Raw genomic sequence first — 19,589 nt, 5'->3', positions numbered from 1 at the left:
TATACCTTACCACAGGCAAAAAGGGAGGGGGCGGGGGAATTCATCCTTGATAGAATAGACTAAAGATATTCTTTCGGCGTAATACGCGGTGAGATATTATATGAACGATATTCCGAATACGCCGCTGCGAATGCGAATTACAAATTTGAAAAGGAACGCAAATGCATAGAAAAAAAGAGAGAGAGAGAAAAAGAGAAGAATAATAACGATTCATTCACGAACTGGAATTAAATGGATGGAACTGAAGTGATGCACGCGCTGTGCATGCTCCGACCTTGCATATACATTTTTTTTCTCTCGGAATTTTGCACGAGAAACGGTCGAAACGAGTGTAAAATCAATCCCTGTAAAAAAAATGTCCTTTCATAAACGCGACATTGTTAACGCTAGAATATCTCTTCAGATGCATCTTTATCCGCTTACTGTCAATGTGATTGACAGATTAGATTATGTACTATCATTATAATCTATCATAAGTGAGCGGTAAAATCCAGATTAAAAGAAAAAAAAAAATATTTAAAAGATTCGAAAAGGTTTTTTCACATAAAATAGAAAATGTGTAAAAAACAATATGATGATAAATAATTCCAAAAGTGCAATAAAATCGTAATTTTAAAATTAAGTAAATGTTATCTGAGAAAACAAAAAAAAAATTAATAAAATCTTGTAATAAAAAACGTTGTCACATTGAAAAAAATTACACGCGATTGTACAATCATCAAACACGCAAGAATATCTCTCTCTCTCTCTCTCTTGATGCTTTAATTATTATTAATCACAATTTTATTTTTTTACATAATTATTTTCATAATCTCGCAAACACTGATGCATTGTCGTAAAATGCAAATGTCATTAGCGAACTTTATCCAGCTGTGTTCGAGTGTTTGTATTCTATTAGCAGAACTCTAACTCATACTTCCAATGATGCGCTATCGTTGATATATGATATTTCGTTTTTATGCAGTGAGTTGTTTACGATACAAAAAGAACGATTGAATCTGAAAGAGTACTCGGACATATTTGCATCCATCGTATCCATTATCCGTCGTTCATATTTTATCACGATAAGCGACATGTCATGGGATGAAAAATCCTACGAGCAAAACGAGCTACGAATTATCGGGTTATTTTCGTGTCGCCGGAATGAATATACTTCCTACGTTTCGCACATCGATGAAGCTTAAAAACTGCAGTTGAATTGCGATGAGTCAAAGTGAGAAACGTTCCGCGAGAGTATGCAAAAGTGATGACCTTCGACTCTAATAAGATCTTATTGCGTAGTACGCCACGAAAGAAATTGCGACTGCACAAGTTCCGAGCTTTGCGAATAAATGGTCGACTGGAAACGAGTGGAAAAACGTGTATCACCGTAAGCTTAAGTATAAGAATAACGCACATGTGCACGCGCGCGTGAAAATATTTATGACAGAGTAAATCAAACTTCGAATAAATTTCTTTAAATTATTCATGAAGTTGATATGTATATTTATAATCAAAAAGTTTTTCATTTTTCAAATAAAACATGTTATATTTAATACTTATATTTATATATATATTTCATATTTTACTTGAGAAGAATATAGGGACTGCAACCATCTTGAGAAAACATATTACTTTAAATTTTATTTTCAATAAAAAATATGTTAAAATTTTATTTAACTTGAGCAGTTTATTGAAGAACATTAAGTTGCTTCGTGTTTAGCTAGGAATATTCGTACGTGAACTGACTAGCTACCTTGCAATTTTTATTACCGTTGCACCGTCGAGTTCCTACCCGCAACTGTCAACATGCGATCGTTGGAGCAACAATTCTCTCAGGAATTCGTGTCTCCTATCAAAATGTAGCCAGTGCAAGCTCTAAATTCTCCCAGAGCATTCTGAATTTTTTATACCTCGCTGCTCTCTCCTCTGAGTCTTGAAAAATTTTAGTTTTATCCGCAATGCCCATCCTATCGAAAAATAACTGCACTTCGTGCACGTTCAATATTTCACCATCGTTTTTCCGCCAGCCCGATAATTTAACATCTTGATATTTCGTACTTTTTATTCTACGAGGATACGGCAACCGATAACTCTAGATAACTCTCGAAATCCCTATCGACCTTCTATCGCAGTTCTCCAAATCCAAAAGTCTAAAAGTTAAAAAACTTTTATCTCTCGCTAGAGATTTACTATCACGCGATTCGAAGCAAACTCCCGATTTCTCGAACACGGAAACTTGTAGAATTCACGACGCGCACAACCAACCTACGCAATAATCTGACAGAGTCTTAGCCGTATTAGCCTAAATTCCGACAATCCAGTTAGCTACCCTACTCTTCGCCTGATCCAGCCTCGTCCTGAATTCAAAGCAATTGATACGACCTGGCACGCTCGCGATAATAAGGCAACACGAACTGATAGGTTTTCTAAGACGATACCGAAGACGTCGAAGTCATAAAATGCCGAAATATTTCAAACTATTTTATCGATTATACGATTTAAATTAGTTTGTCGTCAATAGCAGTCACGCAGTCAGTATAATGATATGTCACTTACCGTCATAAATATTTATAGAAATTTGAGTAACCTGAATGATAATATATCGTAAACAATATCGTAAAAGCGGTGATTTAAACAAGAGACAAGTCGGCCAATTGCCAACGACAAACATTATAACACCAACTATTGTGATTATAATATGGCCTGACAACTCACGATCTCTGCACGAAACAGATCATACCACTTAACTATAATTTAAAAAAAAAAAAATCTACAAAAAAAGTATAATAGCATCGCGTGACATGACGATAATGACCGATGATGCTGTCTGGAGAGCAACGTCGAGATCTTTTCTCGAGAAGTATTTTAGTAGCTATTGCGTTATTTGAAAAGGTATCATCTAAATTGCAAACGCGTTTATGTCTGCGGATACGAAGGTATAATTGCATGCATCAAATGATCGCGAGACATAGCAAGTTTTGGAAAAACGCGAAACAAGTTTCGATTCTCACGCGATAGGGAGAATTACATCTATGTATTTTGCTTTTAGAATGTGCGTGTTGATATATTTTCGATAATAAGCAAAAGCAAATAACGGAAGAAATTTTAATAGAATATACTCTTATTAAACAAATATTGAAATAATAATAAGAATATTTAATAATTAATGGGCAATTAAAAATAAATTTATAGATACGATTACTCAAAAATAATAATCGATAATCTAAAAGAAAAGAAAAGAAAAGAAAAGAAAATTTTTTCTCCATTTTAGGATTAAAGAGACGTTAATCGTTACGAAGAAAGTTTTAAAGATCATAACATATGTAATTGACTTACCGAGCATCTTTATACCCTGAACTGGACTAAGAGGGTAGAAATCCCCGTGAAGCGGGCAATGGAAGCCCACTCTGCGTTCCCTTCGTCTAGCGCGTCTTGTGAGCATGCAGAGCAGGACACCAAGGGCAAGCATGAGGGCGCCCACAACTATGCAGATCGGCCCCAAGATACGAGAATTGCCAGTAAAGGCGATTCGCGCCGCATATGAATTCTTGTCCTCATCCTCGCCAGGGCCGCGATAAGACGCAGCTGCACAAATAAACAGGCGATTCAAAATTAATCAACACAAAAATTGATTAAATATCGAAGTAATTATATTACGATTATCATGTACATGCGCAAGAGTTTAAAATTTTTTCTAATATTTTTCAAACAGTTATTTTTCGTATTTTCAAGACGAATTTTTAACAGAAACAAGATAAAGCGCATAATAGTACATTAATTCTATTAACAATTTATGTAAAATTCACAACTAAAAATAATCTGCTTTTGTTCCTGTATTATTAAATGCGCTCTCAAAGAGATAGTATAATTCTTAACAATGAGAGTGATTAAATGATCTAGGTTATTCAAACACAATCTCCACCATATTGTGCTCGACTTTCGCGGAAGTAAAGCTCCGAGCTCAGCGGATAAGGCTTTATGTTCTCTTTGCGTGTTTCTCGTACAATGCCGCGAAATCGTTTCGTATTTCGTAATCACGTTGGTCCGGCGAGGTTCGAACAGGTTTGCATTACTATGTGCATTTACTATGCAAATGCGTAAACTTTTCTAGTGAAAAGTTTTATGTGCTCAAAGGAAAATTCTTTGAGAATGTAATGACACTCGTCTAATCTTCGTCGATTATGAGATGAGAATGTTGTGGCATATTTAAAGAGAAAATGTGTTTGTCTGCAAACGAGCAACGGAAATTATGAACATAAATACGTTCGCCTCCTTCCATATTTTAATCGATACCGCCAGTAAAACGCTTCATAATCAATGCTCGGCAGACTCCATAATAGATTTCTCTTCGTCTCCTTTTTAGGAATAACATAAGCAAATTATTGCATAAATATAAATATAAAATAAAATAAACAAAATAATGAATAAATCAGTACATGTCATCATATACATATTTATTTAGAAATCCCTGTATGTGAATATTAATTCTCTTTTTTCTTTTGGGTCTGTTCTTTTACTATCATTATAAAAACAAGCGATTTTTGAGATAAAAGATCGCTGTCACAAAATTGCATATTTTGAAAGCATTGTGAAAATAATATATAATATAATGTAAAAAGTGATTTAGAAAGTTATGTAAAAAAAAAAAAACATGAATAAATATGTATCAACAGCGTTTTACGATCCATCCAGTCCATAAGATCGAATTATTATGCCGTAATCAAAAATAAAATCCTCCGTTCCACTTGACTCTATCAAAGAAGGTTCAACGCGGGTACGATAAAGGCAACAAAGACATTAACGCAGCATGAGTAACCGAGAATAGAGAGAATATCTAGAGTGTCCAAGAGGAAGAGAGATGTTTAGAGAAACAACGAAAGGGAAATGGGCTACAGGACCGGTCTTGATACCGCAGTAACGGCAGGGAAAAAAAGGAGAACAAGAAGAGAGGACAGACCGGTTTTGATAAATCGGTTGGTAACGACACTCGGCATCCCGTACATGTGAAGAAGCATGGCCGAGAAGTGACGGAACGCGCGATGTGAGAAGCCAGCTGTTGCTTGGCGAACAGTCCAAGCCTTCTTTTGCTCTTTTTCTTTCGCTTCTTCTTTTCTGTGATACGAAAGCTATATCTATGGTGCTATCTCCGGGGTCAGCGTCCCGACGCACATAGACTGTAGCGCCTCACAAATTAATTCAACGAGAAAGGACGCAGTCTTTCGCCTTCGAAGAAGCCTTGAAAGTGTTCCGCGTATTAATACATTAACATTTATTAATATTGAAATTCACTTTTCAAATTCTGTAACTTTACTAAAGTAACAATATTATTTTTTAATATTATATATAATAAAATTATATAAAAAATCTAATATATAAAAAATAATATATATATATATATATATATATGTGTGTATATATATATATATATATATATATGTGTGTATATAATTAATATAAATTTATATTAATATATCTTTATTCATGAAAGAGAATTCCACAATTTCTCTCTCTTTCATGGAATTTATTCTCTAATATATATTAATATTGCCGTTGGTATTTTTAAAAGCACAGCAAAAATTCTATATAGCTGCGATGTAATTTATTAAAAAGTATAATCAAGTAATTTGCAATTTAAATATGTTATATGATGTTCGCAGAATTTCAAGTATATTCGCTCGCAGATTTACTACTGCTTCAGCTTGTTGAATATGGCTTCCTTTTTATTAATCCGTTTGTAGTATGTAAACGAAGGCTTCGATCATTAATATGTAACAACGAAGAATATTGGCTGATAATTATCTCTTCGTTACGTCTATGCTGTCAACATCATGTGTCACGTTCGTTCGTCAAAACATCGAATCTTCTTCATATAATTTCGTATAATTTATATTATTCACTTATTATATTATCATATATATAAATACATATATAATATAGATTTTTAATAGTAAAAATATTAATATTAAAAAAATAAAATCTATAACTCTCTAATAGTGTTTAAATAGTTCGCAAAAAATCGATATCAAGTCCGTCCACGCATGTTTCATTAATAAGAAAAGCAATAATAGCATGTCATGTATATGTAGCGGATATTGCTAAACCAAATAATAACAAGTCTAGAGTATATCGCTAAACGAAATAGAACGCGTGAGACGCACTTTCTCGTAAGCGTTAATCATCATGATATCTCATTCCGAAATAAATACCAATTCTCCTTCTTAAGCGCGACCCACTTGTGATTATGAAGTTTATGCTTTCTCCGAAATGGAAAGCTTGAGATTATGAGTTTGCAACTAATCGCATTATAACGCATTTCTATATTATATACGAACACTCGGACAAGCATCGAGACAAAGAATATAAATATAAGTTTAAAAATTATATATATATATATACATACACTCGTGCGATCAATATTGAAAAATAGTGGAAAATTACATTTCAAAATTACAAATAATAGAATAATTCAAAATAACAAATATTTCAGAATGATTTTTGTCTATGATGTTTATTCGATGAAGCTAGTGATTCTCATTGTTAGTCAAACCAATTGGAATTACATTTCCGTGATTTTTGTGAATCGTTCACGAGATGCAAATGCGGATGCAGACAACAACGTTATGAGATAATAATGCGGAAAAAAAACCATTATGAGAGACCGGTGAATATTCACGAGATTCCGTTGTTCGATGTCACTATCATTTGACACACTGTATACTTTTGCAAAATCATAATTTACGCGAATATATTTGTAATTGTAAAAATGAAATGTAATATAAGTGCGATTAAAAACCCTGCGGTGCAAAATTTTGTAAAAATATTCACTAGAAAATGCAAATATTATATTTGTTGTTTATTTGACATGTGTACTTTATGATGAATTTATATTTCCGCTGCACTTTTAATGGCTGTCTGTTTAATGTTAGATTTTATTTGTCGAGCAATATTTTCACGTCGAATGTGCACCGAGAATGTGGGTTTGCAATTTTAATGTATAACATAGGATCAACAGAAAGATGCAAACATGTTTAGAAGTATAATGATATCAGGAGGAACGTTGTCACAGATTGCACAGAATGCACTTTTAAAAGCATAAGATTTGAAAAGCCATCCTCTTTTTATTACTCAAACATACTTTAAGATAATACTTATCATAAAAACAAGAAAAATATAAAATTCTAAAACCGAGCACATTAAAAAAATATATTTAGCGAACCGGAAGATCAACTACCGCCGTCCCGCTCGGCGATTTGAAACTTTTAATGTTCTGATTATATGAGTGATAATTTAATTTTAATTTAATTTTAATTTAATTTTCTCGGAAACTAATATCCGTCGCGTTATATCCGGTTACTCAGGGGAGACCTCTCTACAATATATGTAATGCTTATCAAAATCTGTTCTTAACAGGCCCGATAGTCCCCTTGTGAGCATCAATTTCGCGATAAATGTATCCTTTTTATCCGTATTTAATAATTTTTACTTATACTTTCTATGTATTATATAAAATTTTGCATAAAATGTACATTTATGTAACTACAAATAAACATAAGTAATTCTGAATGATAAAAGCCGGAAATACGAACCAGTGAGTACGGCGCCAACGAGCATGAAGAGGGTACCGAACGCTGGAAGTGCGATCTGGCAGTTCGCCGCTATTACTACGCCGGCGACCATCAGACCGCCCTCGATCTTTTCCACCCTCAACCGCGATATGGGAGTCGGACATTTCAATTTTGCGCCCAGGCCACCGCCCAGCATCCCCTCTTCGGCTGCCATGCTGCCGGTCCTGCAACAATAAGCGTGACTAATTATAGTAGCTGTAATAGAGGAGAACTGTAATTTCCGGAGAGCACTACACGGATGAGTGAACACCCATCGAATAAAGTAGGACGATACTCTCTTTACATATGAAATTTTAAGTAAAAAAATGTATATAAAAGAAGATAAAAGTAAAAAGAAAAAAAAGGTGGGCTCAGCCGGGATTTGAACCCGGGACCTCTCGCACCCAAAGCGAGAATCATACCCCTAGACCACTGAGCCGCTTGCTGATCTTTAGCTAATATACTCTTAAGAACACACATATATATGTACGTATATTATATATGCAATTATTAATCTTAATTAATAAATTGATTAATAATTTAATTAATAACATGACTAAATATGCATATAATTGTAAAAAATAAAAATATAGCTATATAATAATATATCTATATAATTTTAATTATTAAAAATTGAAAAAACATAATTTAAAAATATCAATAAATATTTATACATATTTTTAAATTATGTTTTTTCATTTCTTAATAATTAAAATTATATAGATATATTACCATATAGCTACATTTTTATTTTTATATATGTTTAAATTAATACTTTTATAATATATTCACATTTTTAAAGCACTTTATTGTAATTTTTTATAATATGTAAAAGACATCACATAAAAATTCATGGCAATTATATAAAACGTTCAGAGTGCATTACGTCCATAGATTTCTTTATATATACATATATATATATGATTTTATATTAAAAATAGTTTTTACAAATATAACTTGTACAAAATCTTTGTTATCTTCTTTCTAATAATCAAACTTGACATCTTATTCACGCTTTGACTCTTTAAAAACAAAGATAGCTTCCTCATATACAGTTCGACCTTTCTAATTATGAGCGATCAGAGTGTAAAATCGCATAAAGGTTTATTCTCAGTAAATTGTAGCGATGGAATAATTGAATGAATTAGCTGCATATTGTGTACAGCTACTAATTGAACGTGGAAGCTGAGAATCAAAGCATACCTAGAAAGCAGGAAAATTGCTCTATACATGATGTCTCGTCGACCTGATAAATAGTGCAGATAATATGTTTCAAGTATTCAGATGTATATTATGTCAGATTAACAGAAAATTTGCAAAACTATACTCAGTAGTGACACAAAAAACAATCTTGGTTCTCATTTAAAATTTTAATTCTTATTTATCCAATATGTATAACAGAGAAAATAATAATAACCGACAGGTTTGTAAAAATTAATTTAAATCATAAAACAAAATACGAGAAATTAGAGTTTTAAATATCCTAATCCCATAATTATTTACAATTTACATAATTAAATACAATACAAGATTGTTTTTAATCGGCGATATATAAGACATGAATATCTAAAAATTACATTGAGAATGTATAACTGTCAACGATGGAATATTCCCTATCGATATTCTCGTCATTCTTTCACCAAGTTGAACTCCGTAATAATAATAGACGCTTAACCACATACCGTTTACAAATATAGATAATGAAACTTTGATATCCACGACAACAAATGAGAGCGATATAATTATACGTTCGATATAATTTTCATTCATATTTTTTCGCGTGTATATTTATATGCTTTTTTTAAGTTAAATTTAAATTTAATTATACTTTATCAGACGGATCAATATATTTATTTGTTTTTATATTATAATTTCGATTAAATTTTTCATTCTTTTAACAATAGTAAAATCTTGTGAGCTTCAATACCACTTCTTAAATTACTTTTTTCATTTATATTTTTGAGAACCTTCAGTAGCATAATGGATTTAAATTCAGTAATTAAAATTCGAGTTATTTTTCTTTCAAGTTATACACAAGAAAATTAGCTGTTCTGTTGAAATACTAAATATATATTACCTACCTTACAATAAATTCATTCACTCGCGCAATTAGATTTTCTGTAAAAGACAGCTATACTTGCTACGTAATAGTGTTTCGATAATCTTGATCTAAAGCCAACTCTGCGATAAATCGAAAAATTGTCGAACAAATCGTATCAATTTTTGTGCGAATATCGCGTCAAGCGTACGCTTCGACCACTAGAAAATCACTGGCCTCTTCGGCAATTCTGACGGAATTATATTCTTTAATCTCAATATGATAACAAGAAGCTGACAAGGCGGCAAACTTATCATTTTTTTTTGGTACACGCGAGAATATGTAAACTATGTCATCGATTGTAAATCAGACGTTAAGCGTAGATTGCCTACAATATGTTACGTTCGTAAATTTACATTTTACTAAAGGCGCAACAATAATGATTGCTGTAAAAACACAGAAAAAATTATTTTTTTTTTTTTTTTTTTTTTTTACGCAGCTTTGTTTCGCGCTATTATTTATTAAGGTAACAAAAACTTAAATGTCAAATTTTAACTTACATATGACGTCTGACAAGACCAAGTAAACAACTGTAATTTAGAAAAAATGTTATTTAGAAAATTTATTTAAAAAATTATTTACATATTATTTTAATGGTATTTGTATTATAAATAAATAAACGAGTACTTTCAAGATACAAATTTTCATTGAAATTTTTATTACTGGCCAGAGCGAAATAATTTTCTCTAAAAACGATAACGTCTATCATATATCTTTTTCAGCACATCCACTTTGCGAGTAATTGAGTAATATCGTAGTTTCTGCTGATAACACTCGTACTTCGATCGATTAAAGTTTGCGAGAAATACGCATGTTACATTCTATCATGTAAAATTCAAATTTCATCTTTTGTGACAGTCGCATCTTCCTCGTTTTTCGAGTATGAATTTAAAATAGTAAATAATATGTTTTGTATAGAAGATATATGCATTTTATGCCGTGCCAAAAGAAATAAATAAATATTGTAAATACTTTTTTAGATTTTATATAAATAATACATTAAACATTTCCATATTATGATAATATAGATAATTCTTATATAAAATTTTTATTTGATTATTTGTTTTATAAATTGTAAATATTCCGCTATTATTATAATATATTGACATAATTTTTATCCTATTTTTTTATAAATTTTAAATATTCCGAAAAGTGTTATTTCAAGAAGAAAGTGATTGAATTTTAATGCGCTTAATAGTTTTAATGTATAATTTATATCCATATTAATTTATATCCACATAATTATTAACCACTCATAATTTTTAATATTTTATTAAAATTAAGAGAGTATAAATTTTTCATTTACACGATCAAACGTCATTTAAACAGAAATAGTTGATCATTTATTTAATTTTTTTATAAAAGCTCGTAAACGCAATGCACTTATGCAATCATCACAAGGGTCTTCCGAACGACGCAGAAGACATGTAGCGATCAACGTGACCTTATTCCAAAGATGTCGACAAGATAACCCATGTAGCCAGGCGATTCTTGACTCGCCTCGCCCTCTGCCCCATTTACCCGGATGTTTCAGGTCATCGGGGTCGGAGGGGAAAAGTAACGGAGGAAGGGATAACAATTGAAGCAACAAGAACGAGTGCCACTTACTCTCGCTCCACTGGCTATAAATAGGCGTTCAGCATGTTGGCTTTGTGCCTCGAAAGGGACAAAATTGAAAAATCGACGTTTTGAAGGATCATAAATTAGTCTATACTTTACGTCAATGTGTGTGTGTAATAATGAAATTTAAAAATATTATTATAGTAATTGATATTATATTAATATCAATTACTATAATAATGCTCTAATAGTTATAATAATATATACATAATTACTAATATATAATTGTTTCCCAATCGATAAATATTTGCGAAGGATCATAAATTAGTCTATACTTTACGTCAATGTGTGTGTGTAATAATGAAATTTAAAAATATTATTATAGTAATTGATATTATATTAATATCAATTACTATAATAATGCTCTAATAGTTATAATAATATATACATAATTACTAATATATAATTGTTTCCCAATCGATAAATATTTGCGATAACAGCTTTAATTTATTTAAAAAAAATCGATTCTACAAATTAATTTCATAGAATATGTATTCTAAATTTTTTTTCAATGTCATTTAAGCTTCAAGAAAAGGAAATTTTTATTTCGTGAATTAATTATCTAAAATATGTGACTTATTTTTTCTAATTTATAATAATTCTTGTGTAATATTAATACTATAATGATATATAATCTCATTGTTAAATATAAATTACGACAAGATTTTCATATAAATAATTTATCAAATATAGCAATAACCGGTTCTTATACGTCAGGAAACTGAATGAAGCATCGCTATTATAGTTCTTACGTAAAATATACTACATACCGAGGTATACATCTTAAAAATGATCAATTGTAGAATCACTCACATTTTCACACAAATAAAACTCAATATTTCTTTAGAAGATGACGTACGTAGACATTACAGCAGGTGTCATAATTTATCTACGCGAATATTTTTTTGCGCAAATCTATAAGTTTTTCTCTTGCTTATGTTTCGGCAAACCTGTCATTTCGTAAGTTCGTCATGCGAAACTCGAGAAAAAACAAAGATAAATATTTATTTCGACTGAACTTTTACTGAACGTGTCTTGCATAATATCGAGAGACTTTGACGTAACATAAATAGAACAATATTATATCACAGTAAATCATCATAACCAATACATGTGACATAGACAATGATTATTTATCGTGTTATCATTCTAAAAGTTACAAATTCATATATCTAGTTCAAAATACTAAACTTTCTTCAGATTATATAAGCTGTTTCAATAGATAGATGACTGTTAGAATTTTTGTTAATATCTATAGATCTGTTTAATAATAAAATTTAAATAAAAATGTTTTTATGTTATTTTTATGTAAATTACTAAAAATACGATAAATACTTTTAATAAATATTACATGTCCTGATATATAAAAGTAATCACTTAATGTGATATTTATAAATAAATTTTATATTGAACAAAAATTTAGAATTAAATAATAAAATAAACTCTCTTAATATTAAAAATTTAATAATTTGAAAATATATATCGGCTCCGATATCTACAAACATATATATGTTTGTTTCGCGGTCGTGCACACCAAGTAAAAATATGTGCCCTGTGTACGATTCAAATTTACGCATTAACATCCACGCATGGCTCCACGACCGGATTATAGTTATATATGTTATTAAAAATTTATTAAAAAATCTTGTCTAAAATTATTACGTATCAAAAAGAGAGACGCTTAATCAAAATTTCGCGCAAGTGAAATCGACAAGAGATTGACCAAAATATAGGCGAAATAAACTAAATATAGTTTAAGTATGTACTTGTCGCGAGATATCTAAATTTTTCTCCTGACGAAAGAGAACGATATATATCAAGAAATCAGAGATAGTGGTCGCTCCCACGAATCGCACCCCGTGTGTCAAGTTCGAGGCCGCGATTGATCTCTCCACGAGCGGCGAGTTAATCGAGTCTGTGCTCGTCGAGAGTCCGGTTCGCGCCGGTCGACCCGCATCGCTAATGGCATAAACGAAGCCTCCTCCACCTGACGTGATTACGTAATGAGCGGCGTTTAATAGATAAAATGACGACGGGCATAGAGAGGCCGCGAAACGCGCGACGGAATAATTTACCGCTACGACAAAATATGTTATGCCTGAGCGCTTGCCGAGAGAGATCGTGGCCAGGAAGTCCGTTCATCTTCCGCGCATCAACCATATGATCCTATCACGATGGAAGATATATTAGACACGCCAAGTTCATTATTCTGCTGGGGAGAAATGAGTGGATTGATATACAAAGAGGCAAGTGGACGATAAAAGAATTACAATCGTACACTTTTTTTATGAAGGCTCTCCATTTAATAAATTTTCTTCTACATTCTTGCATATTGTCTATTTATAATGGCAACGTAATCATACCTAAAGTATTGATTCACGTACTTGCAATTGACACGCAATAATAGAATTCATTATTACGATAATGAATAGCGAGACAGTGTAATCGAACAGCGAGTGTAATGAAATTAATTCATGCATGTACTATTCATAAATATATCATTGTAACGTGACAAAATGCATATTATTTGACCAGTAATTGCGTCAATACACATTACGTAACAGATTGAAACTAATAAAAATACTAAATTCGGCTAACCTGTAACTTTAGAAGATGATATAAATCGTATTTTTCGCATACACATAAAATTTACGTAAAGCTAAACTTGGCAACACACGAAAATATGCAACTTTACGACGTCACTGTCGGTCGAATATCGATCGAAATAAAGCAGCGGAAATATGGAGAAATCGAGGCGTTAACCAAAGGAAAATCAACGCGCAAAACTATTCTTTCTCACGGCGCGTCTCGTTAGCATACACTTCTGATATGGCTTGCACTATTATTTGCAAAGATAAGAGTATCCACATATAAACGAAATATCGAGAAAAAATTCACCCTAATCACTGGAATTTCTCAGCGAAAAAGATCCCGGCGATGATAAACCGCCACAAAGAATCACACACCGTGGATTGGAACACTGATATAACTTCGTCGTTAAGGAAACTTCTTCCGCCGCGACGGTTGCACGGAATTTTGCTTTCCCGTATAAATTGACAGAAAACTAATTAAACCAGGTGCAATTTCCTCATAAAAGCTACGTAAGAATCAGTCAACCGATGAAAGATATCCAAGTCGTTATCTATGACATTTTATTCCATCAATCTCTCACAACAGTATTACAATCGCGAATAAATATTATTCTTCCGGAATAAAATGTCACACGTGTGTGATTACAATCACATATATATTTAATCATACATTGTCTTGTGTAAAATATAACATTGCACACGTGTTCTCTTTTTTTTTTCTCCGATACAATTCTTCTTTATTACGTTTTTCGAGATAATTTTAATATGCCAAATTAAGGCTCTGTTCTATTCTTTTCTTTCTGCTTTTCTTAATATTTTTAATTGAGCACGTCTTATGCTCCATATTCTATAAACTATTACCATCTTGATTATTATACGATAATCGTAAACTATAATCAAAAGTTGAAAGTCGCTCTTTTGGAGTGATGTCAATTTTTTGCTAAAGGTAACATCTTAATTAAAGAGTTTCTAGTAGACGTGAAAGAATCGCGAGTCGAAGAAAGAGTTCAATCAGCGAGAAAACGGGATTCTTACAGAGCGCGCGGCTGGGAAAGTCAAATGTGGAGTGAGAAAGAATGATTAATGATAGCTCAAATTGAAACATGTTAAAAGCCTTCGAAAATTTCCCGTTATAGCGAGCAAATAAGTCGTTAATTTTGACCCGCCGCGAAATATCTTCCCCCGTTGACCGATTTTCTCTCATTCGTCTTGCAGTAAAAACAATTCATTAAGCAATTTCATTAACTGCATTAACAACACGTTAAACGCTTAATGAACAATTCCTCGCATGTTCGCGATATTCATAGTAACGCTTACACATAATTCTCCCTGCCTAATGTTGTAATTTTCTTTGTACGTATTAATTACAAAATTAATTAAGGTTACCGTTGTTTCACGTCCGCGCAATTGGCCCTCTTTGGGGTCGATGGCTTTATCCCATCTTCTTTTATCTAACACTTGTAAAGGGTATCTCGCATCAACGCTTAATACGGTCATACTCTTTGACCAATTTATAGTCCATTTTTCTTCAAGGAAAATACCAAGGAAGAGCATCAATTATCACGACATCACCCGGACTTTAATATTATACTATACAATACATCTTTATAATAAAGTTTCAAATTAATATTCTATTTTTTATTTATTTATCTTTTTGTAGTATATAACTTTCAAAACGTTTCATATTATTTTACTAGCATTTTATCTTTGAATCTTAATCATTCGAGTGATTAATAATTTCAATTATCCAGTGTTAAATTAATCCGACAGATGATTAAGAAAAAATTTCTACGCGATAGTAGCTATGCTCTCTAAACATGATTTATATAGCAGCACCTCTAGTCAACGTACTCCGATGGATCGTCATTACGGTAAGTGCGTTTAGCCGCATCAACTTGGTCGTCGATCAAGACGGATCTAAGTAAAACGACCTTGCACAAACAGCGACGAACGTGCTTGACGAGGTCGACGACCGCTCGGTATAACTCGCGAGATGCAACCGGCAGCGCCTTTCTACAGCCTTGACTGCAACCTCGAGCACTCCTCGCCGCTAGCCTCGTCACGTGCATCCTGTGACGTGTCACTGTCCCTCTCCGCTGCAATGATCGCGAATGCGAACGAATACACGAGTTGGATAACTAAGGCGAATTAGCTGATTTTTCGTGGAATATACATACACATACACACATATCTATTGTACGTTCACGCGTTAATTACTGTTTTCCTGAGCACGCAGCGCTGGTAGCCTGACCCTTTTAGCTTTGCGTGTGTGAACGCGATATATAACACGCTCTGCTCTACAATGGGAAACTTCACAGCAACGGTAAACGCAGAGTAATGGTAACAATACACTGGCTATTTATGATTCATGGTATACTGATCCTTTGTTATTTCGATCTTTCTCTGTGTATGAGCATTTTCTCTTTTGTATCTCAATTCATTATGATCATAATATTAATTAAATAAATATTTATGAAATTACTGCAACTGATCGTGACTTATAATATACATTTTGTAATAATAATGTTGAATAATGTAATTTACAATTATGATTCAATCATTGGGAAAGGATTTAATATTTACGTATTGCATCAATGCAATTTGTTTTAATTAGCGGAGAAATAATTAGATGTAACTAAATACACAGCACGCGAAAAAAATATATATACTATATGTATCGGAATCGAATGCGACTGTAATCAGAAATTCTGTTTCTGCCTCAATCAAATCTCGTCGACTTTGTAATTTATGAAAATGCGAACTTTCACGAGTTATACCTTACTTGATGAAAGATTTATCGCTCGAAATGACGCAACTGTTCTGGCATTTTCCCAAAAACAAAAATTAACCATTTTACTTTTGTCTCTGTAATGAATATAATTGTATACCTTTACACATATTTATATAAATTATTTGCATTAATTAAACGTCACAAAAATGTTTGTAATTATCATTACAATAATTGTCGAAATGTCATGTTCAATATATTGCATAATATCGATATTTTAAATATCCGATATAATATAGCTTCTTCGCACTATTTTGATTGCAAATAAATGTATTAATATTCAACTATCTATTAAATACAAGCGTTCTTATAAATTTTGCTTTCGCAGGCAAGATTCAAAAGTCCTTGCCCAGCGACTTCCGCAAAACCTTCAATTCATGAGTGATGTGACTGACTCCTTTATCATCGTGAAGCGACGTAAAAATGTGGTCCTAACGGGAGTATTTAACTGCGAAGCGAAGTGCCTGTCCACATGCGAGCGCATGACGTGGACGGATGTCGGACTGAATTGGCACAATGACCATAACCGGGGTCTAAACGCGTAACGAATATGCGACCTTTTTTTCTTCACCCATGCTAAGACAACGGATTCGCGAGGTTTAAAAATTCTGCTGTCCTTGCTGTATGTTTCGCTAACTCACGTCAGTAAATAATATAAGAAAGAATCTTATTTCAGCTGTATATCGCGATATATTCGAATAACGAAAAAGATTTGTATAATAAATATCTTTAAAAACAGGCTTCAATATAAAATTGAAAAAATATTATTGATTATGTTTTGTATATTTATATCAATTAAAATACTTATTTAATATTCTTTTGTAACGCAGACTTTTGTTAACTGTTGCGCTTTTTTTCGAATGGTTCATGTTACACATTATTAATACAATAAGTTAGTACAAATTTTAAATAAAATTTTAAAACATTCAAATATATATATATATATATATATATATATATATATATATATATATTTATATTTGTAAAAGCTTTTTTCGCAATTCTTTTAAACATTAGAGAAACTTGACCGTATATTGCATATTTTATCAATATATCCTGTTTACAATTTTATGCTGATGAATCTCTCTGCATAAGAAGATGTACTTAAACTGTACATCCGCATTTATAATTCAAACATATTTTCATATCTTTTTCTGTGTTAAAAGTATATTTGGACTCGTATTTTTATTTTAATATAAAGTGTAGGTGTATATCTATTTTTTTACGGTTTATAATATCTTTAAAATAGTTCATATATAATATGACACAATTTTGTATTTCTTTGAACAGGCTATGCTATGGCTAATAAGATTCTAATAATCCATCTCACTATGCAATTTTAGTTCCTCGTTTCTATCAGCGATATCGCCGCGATATTTTTCTAGTTCATCGATTAGCCTTGATTCGACAATATTGCTGCAAATTTATCGGCGAGAACGATCTAATTTCACGAATCTTTAAGCGAAGACATTGCAAAAAATTTGAAAGCATTTACAATAATAAATATATTGAAGAATATTTGCAAATTATCCCTATGGCAATTGCATTATGTGATTGACTGTCTTTGATTATATGTATATCTGATTAACCTGTATATTACATTAAAATAAATAAGTTAACAAAAGTTAACTTGTATTACAGAAGTTTTTAAACTTATTTTCCTTCCTTAGATTTAATTTATATCATTTTTTAGCACATTTAAATTATTCAGATATATTTTAATCTTTCACTATAAACACATGTTTTAAACACGATAAAAATAAATTCCAATATCTATAAAAATATTTGCTTCACTTACGGTAAAAAGACAACAGAAAATCAGAATTAAATATCTCCTTAACGAAATGCAGTTTTCGCGCGGATAATAAATCGCTTAAACGTTAACGGAAAAATATGAACGGCGAAAAGAACGGAGAAATTTATAACTCCTGTCCAACTGATCCTTTCTTTATGAATAAACTTATCATTCCCTTGGAGATCGCGGTAAGTTTTACGTATAACCGTGAAAAAGTAACGGCGCGGTCGCGCTATATGTAACATATATCGAGGCGCACCAACAAAGAGCGTTAATAACGTCGCATGGGAATTGCGCGCGTTTCTCATTCGCATTCCTCCTCGTGCGTTTACTTCTTTTCTTACTCCCCGCTCGCAACATACATGTACGTGCTTGGTAAAACTGATCTTTTTCTTCTGCCGTAGATTCGCACGTGGCTACATGTGTCGTTCTAATATTGAGATGCTAGTCATGTTTTGCATGCGAAGGATGCAAAACAAAGTGTATACTTTTATAATCACTTTTCTTAGATATTTCAAAAAAATAATTGACCAATAATTGTGTGATGTATATACGATAAAAAAATTAATTTAATAAGGGACTTTATATAATAATAAAAAAAAAGTATAAGTTCTCTTTCAAATAAAAACGTATTTAATGAAGATACGATTATTTAGGTAAATTATTTACGTTATTTACACTGTATAAATTTACACAAGATTAGATAATTAACTATCTAAAGTATGATATTTCTACAAAAGTTCTATATATCGATTATCGTAAAATAATCAGAAAGCAAACAGTATGTATTTTTTTCAGGAAACGGACAATGCTAACTAGCAAATGTAATGTTTTTTTCGCAATATAAGAGCGAGAGATCTTAAAATATTATATAAACGACAACAATTAACCGTGTACTTGGATCTCTTTGTAAGAAGCTGCTTGTTGCAGCAATACTGCACGTGTAACCGCGCAACTTGTCAATTAAGAAAATATCCTTCATTAAAAATAAAATAAATAACATATTAACTACCTGTTATATCACTATTGCAAATTGCATCGAATTATATTTTTTTATATTTGAGTTTAACATATAATATAAAAATTAGAATTAAAAAAAAAAAAAAAAAAA

General features: G+C 31.7%; 1 protein-coding gene and 1 non-coding gene across 7 annotated transcripts in view; both read right to left on the bottom strand.

Annotated features, from left to right (window-relative positions):
* LOC140672346 (uncharacterized) overlaps window positions 1-19,589 on the bottom strand; it is a 64,775-nt gene that overhangs the window by 24,666 nt on the left and 20,520 nt on the right. For 5 of the 6 annotated variants that reach the window (XM_072904412.1, XM_072904414.1, XM_072904411.1 and 2 more), the window contains exons 2-3: window positions 7,569-7,771; window positions 3,319-3,567 (exon numbers count right to left, since the gene is read on the bottom strand). In XM_072904412.1, the coding sequence (XP_072760513.1) occupies window positions 3,319-3,567; window positions 7,569-7,771 (452 nt within the window). Of the gene's footprint in view, window positions 1-3,318; window positions 3,568-7,568; window positions 7,772-9,667; window positions 10,202-19,589 lie in introns of those variants that run through there. The other variant, XM_072904417.1, reaches the window with a different exon arrangement.
* Trnap-ugg (transfer RNA proline (anticodon UGG)) lies at window positions 7,954-8,025 on the bottom strand. Its single transcript has one exon. It is a non-coding gene; the product is annotated as a tRNA-Pro (tRNA).

Source organism: Anoplolepis gracilipes, chromosome 13 (assembly GCF_047496725.1).
Source record: "Anoplolepis gracilipes chromosome 13, ASM4749672v1, whole genome shotgun sequence".
Lineage (NCBI taxonomy): Eukaryota > Metazoa > Arthropoda > Insecta > Hymenoptera > Formicidae > Anoplolepis > Anoplolepis gracilipes.
This window is presented reverse-complemented; position numbering and strand designations above follow the sequence as displayed.